At 40.3% G+C, this 3,824-nt stretch overlaps 2 protein-coding genes across 2 annotated transcripts; both read right to left on the bottom strand.

Annotated features, from left to right (window-relative positions):
* Positions 1 to 724: 724 nt before the first annotated feature.
* LOC140060967 (integrase/recombinase xerD homolog) lies at positions 725 to 1,369 on the bottom strand. The gene has a single exon (XM_072107345.1). The coding sequence runs from the start codon at positions 1,367 to 1,369 to the stop codon at positions 725 to 727; it is 645 nt and encodes a 214-aa protein (XP_071963446.1).
* Positions 1,370 to 3,144: 1,775 nt separating this feature from the next.
* On the bottom strand, positions 3,145 to 3,507 carry LOC140060966 (uncharacterized). The gene has a single exon (XM_072107344.1). It carries the CDS (start codon positions 3,505 to 3,507, stop codon positions 3,145 to 3,147), a length of 363 nt encoding a protein of 120 aa, XP_071963445.1.
* Positions 3,508 to 3,824: the final 317 nt, after the last annotated feature.

Raw genomic sequence — 3,824 nt, 5'->3', positions numbered from 1 at the left:
ACGCAGGACGTAGGTTTAGTCTTAATTAAAACAAAGGAGAGGATTAAACCACATGCGCCGCCGCTTATAAAGCCCCTCCAGCGATATGTTATGCATGACTTGGCAAATGAAACACCCTCTATCAGGAATTACAATTATACCTGTCTGCTAAGTGACACAAAACTATTTTCCTATATGCTTCGGAAAATTCTCTTTGTGTTACGCTAGCGACCGGACAGGACAACAAACAAACACAGATAAACCATCATTGGATGGAAATGTCATTTATTCAAATGACGAATATTAAAACGTGTATATTGGTAAAACATAGATGACATATCACTTCTAGTATAAAACTTAATTATATTACATAATATAAAATGGGTCACGCCCTATACGTTATGTCATCTGAAACATAAATCAAATACTGCATAACGGATATCAGTTATCAGAATATTTAAACAAAGTATAAATCAAAGTATTAAACTCTACTTACTAAACAGTACTTAATATTAGGTTAACAAATTTGACTTAAGCATCAAATATATACATCTATAAATCTACTTGAGTCTGATTAAAATACAATAAAATATGAAATTGGCTGTATATAAGACATGAGTCTGGGTGTCAGCGCCAAAAACCCAGCCTTGGATGGGTTCCCACCCAGACCAAACAAAAACCACGGACCTGCCCCTTATGAACTGAACGATGAAATACGAATGTATTTCTTGAAAACAGAAGATTTCTATCTCCCAAATTGTTGAATGAGGCTATTTGACATGCCTAATGACGCAGCATGTGTTGCTGCCCCAATACGAAAACTGTGGCCCTTGTAATGGCTCGGATTCAACCCAATAAACGACACTGCCGCTCTCAGCCGGCACGACACAAATTGTTGTGTAACCGCCTTGCCATCAAGGTGCTGAAACAAGGGACCTGTGGACTGTTGGCAATGTGCGAGGTAGTTTGTTAGTGCGGCTACTGGGCAGTACTTTTCTCTAACCCATGGTGCAAATGATACCGAAACGGGGGGTTTTCCAACTCCAGTTTTGTGGTGTCGTATTATGATTAAGGCCCCAGTTTTGTTCAGAGTTAAATCGTTGCGCTGTACTACGTTAGAATCTTTGGCTTTAGATGCCAATTCTCCGAGTCGAAAAAAACCCTGAAACGCTGTAAGAAATAATGCTTCAAGTAACAAACGATGGGGTAGTAATGGTTCTATAAACTCCAATGCATCGAGTAGCCTAATCAAGATCCCTTTTGTTATGGGAAGCCGAGAGTCCACTTTTGCCGCCCTAGAATGAATTCCGCGGATAATTTTTTGAACGAGGAAAAACCCGCTAGGATCCGGTAGGCCTACTAACTTGTGTACGAACGAGATTGCAGACATATGCGAGGAAATTGTTCCCGGTGCCAGACCTTTGTCAAATAAATGAGACAGAAAATTACAAATTGTACCTACATTAAGTGGTAAGGGTACTCGTTTTCCTGACCAGGATGCCAACAGTTGCAGACTACGTCTGTAAGCCTTTCTGGTGGCTGGTGCGAGGGACAGTTGTGTTTGAAAGTACAGGAATGTGCTGTGCAGGTTTTTCCTGTATGGAAGGCAAAGCAGTAGCCTTTGGGAACCCCACGAAAGGGCTGATTGAATCCCGTTCTCACCCCTGAAGTGGTCATCGGGACCGATTGATATGTTACTAGCTTTAGCATCAGTTCGGTGTGCAGTACCTCCCACTTCAAGGAGCGTCCTTGACGGGCTCTTCTGAATTGTTCATCGTATGCTCGCCATGCATTGTTCTGTGCAGTAATTGACAACTCCAAAATGTTGTTCGCATATTTTAAAATGTTAAAACATTCCTTTGGGAATTTTTCCAAGAAAATGGCTGCATAGATGTGGAACACCTGTTGCCATTCTAAAACCGTGAGCGGTTTCCGTTTTTGGTCGCTCTCGACTCGCACTTGGTTTCCTGCTATAGTCACCGACATATGCGGGTCGCGTTGGTTGGGGAGCAGAGACCTTATTTCGATATATTGATCGTTCCAAATTTTTGTTTTGGTGGGAAGAGGAATGTCCGACCCCAAGGCAATAGTGTCCATCATTGTCAATTGACACCCAGTTGACGGCTCACCTTGGAGAAGGTCGCTGATTAAAGGGGTAACCGCTTGTTCCATCACCGATGGTCCATCTCCCTCTGATGAATTAGTAGCAGGAGGCGCATCGGTCGGTTTCTTCATCTGTTTTGCTACGGCCTCTGCCAATTTTTCATAGTCGATATTAGCTGTTAGTTGTTCCGTTGTGGTTGGTTTTGGTGCCGCTGACCGGCGAGTGGACTTTGATTTCGGCATTTTACCTAGATAATAGTAATTAAAGAACAAACAAAAAATATATATATCTATATAAAGTAGTTGCGGGTTTATATCCCGTGGTAACATGTATGATTCACCCATCGATTTGCAAGTAACCTGGCGGCACAGCATAGCTGGTAATTACCCAGGTAAACATCCAAACGTGGGTGAGCCAACCAACCAAAAAGAAATATAATTAACATGGTATAAAAAGCTATATAAGCATAGTATGGTCGGCCCCACCACTTGGCCTGGAGGCACAGCATAAAACTGCTGGAAGTTACCCAGGACCAATAGTTGGTGGCTACGTTATTATAAATAAAAATACATTCGGCGGAGAGTAAAAAACTGCCAATCGATATGGCATAGTATAACACCAACCGAAGATAAAATGGCCGACCATAAGATAAAAAGCCTGGAGGCACAGCTAAAATAGCTGTAAATTACCCAGGAAAACCATGTAATGAGTTGGTGGTTAGGTAGGCCTACGGTAATCATAGGTAGTAGACTACTAAGTAATAGTAGAAGAATGATAATTATACTGTATAGTATAAAATACTATATCTATATCTATAATATATAATAGTAGTAGCAGTATTATTGCATATTCTTATAAAAAAATATCATCAATAAATTTTTAATTTTTTTAAATTTTTTTATTTTTTTTATATTTACTGATGATAGAAACATTTATTTAAATACTTGCCTTTTAAGAATTTTTTCTGCGTGCATCATCGCTCCTCTTACACTCCTCATATACTTGTACATGCCTGATGGACCGAGATGGACACCGTCTACATGTAGATGAGACAAATCGCCCTATAATCCTCTGTGCTTCCATAGTATAACATCATGCCTATTTGCAAACCGCCTTTCTAAAGTTCGGTTGAGTTCAATGATCCTGTTGTTAAAGCGACCACCCACTACGTTCGGCGATCGTTTAAGGAGTTGACAAATCATCACGAGTTTACAACCTGTTCCGCATAGCAGGAAGTCAACTAAAGTGCATAAGCGTGCGACTATGTAGCGATTATCTCGGTCAGCTAGGTCGTTTTCTCCAAGTTGTATAATTACAACATCAGGCGACACAGGCCAAGCATATAATAAAGATGGGTATTGATGAAGTTTAAGACCCCCTCTACATCTGTAGGCAATAACAAAGTTGTGTTTCGATAGTCTCATATTAGCCGCATTGTTGAACGGCGTGTTGGCATAGTCACGTAGCCTCCGAATAAAGGAGTGCCCGAAAAGGCATACAGTAATTGGCATGATACCTTTATAAATTTAAACAGTTACTTACAGAAACGAGGGAGAATGCGTAAAAAACAGTTGAATTCTGAAGAAATCACGAATAGTTAGGATGTGATACGAAAAATTACTCTCCAAATATATAATGACAACGATGAAATGGAATTTGAAAATTGAGTTTTGACGCAGGACGTAGGTTTAGTCTTAATTAAAACAAAGGAGAGGATTAAACCACATGCGCCGCTGCTTAT

The sequence above is a fragment of the Antedon mediterranea genome, chromosome 10 (assembly GCF_964355755.1).
Source record: "Antedon mediterranea chromosome 10, ecAntMedi1.1, whole genome shotgun sequence".
Classification (NCBI taxonomy): domain Eukaryota; kingdom Metazoa; phylum Echinodermata; class Crinoidea; order Comatulida; family Antedonidae; genus Antedon; species Antedon mediterranea.
The sequence above is the reverse complement of the archived record's forward strand: the minus strand, read 5'-3'. Positions and strand labels throughout refer to the sequence as shown.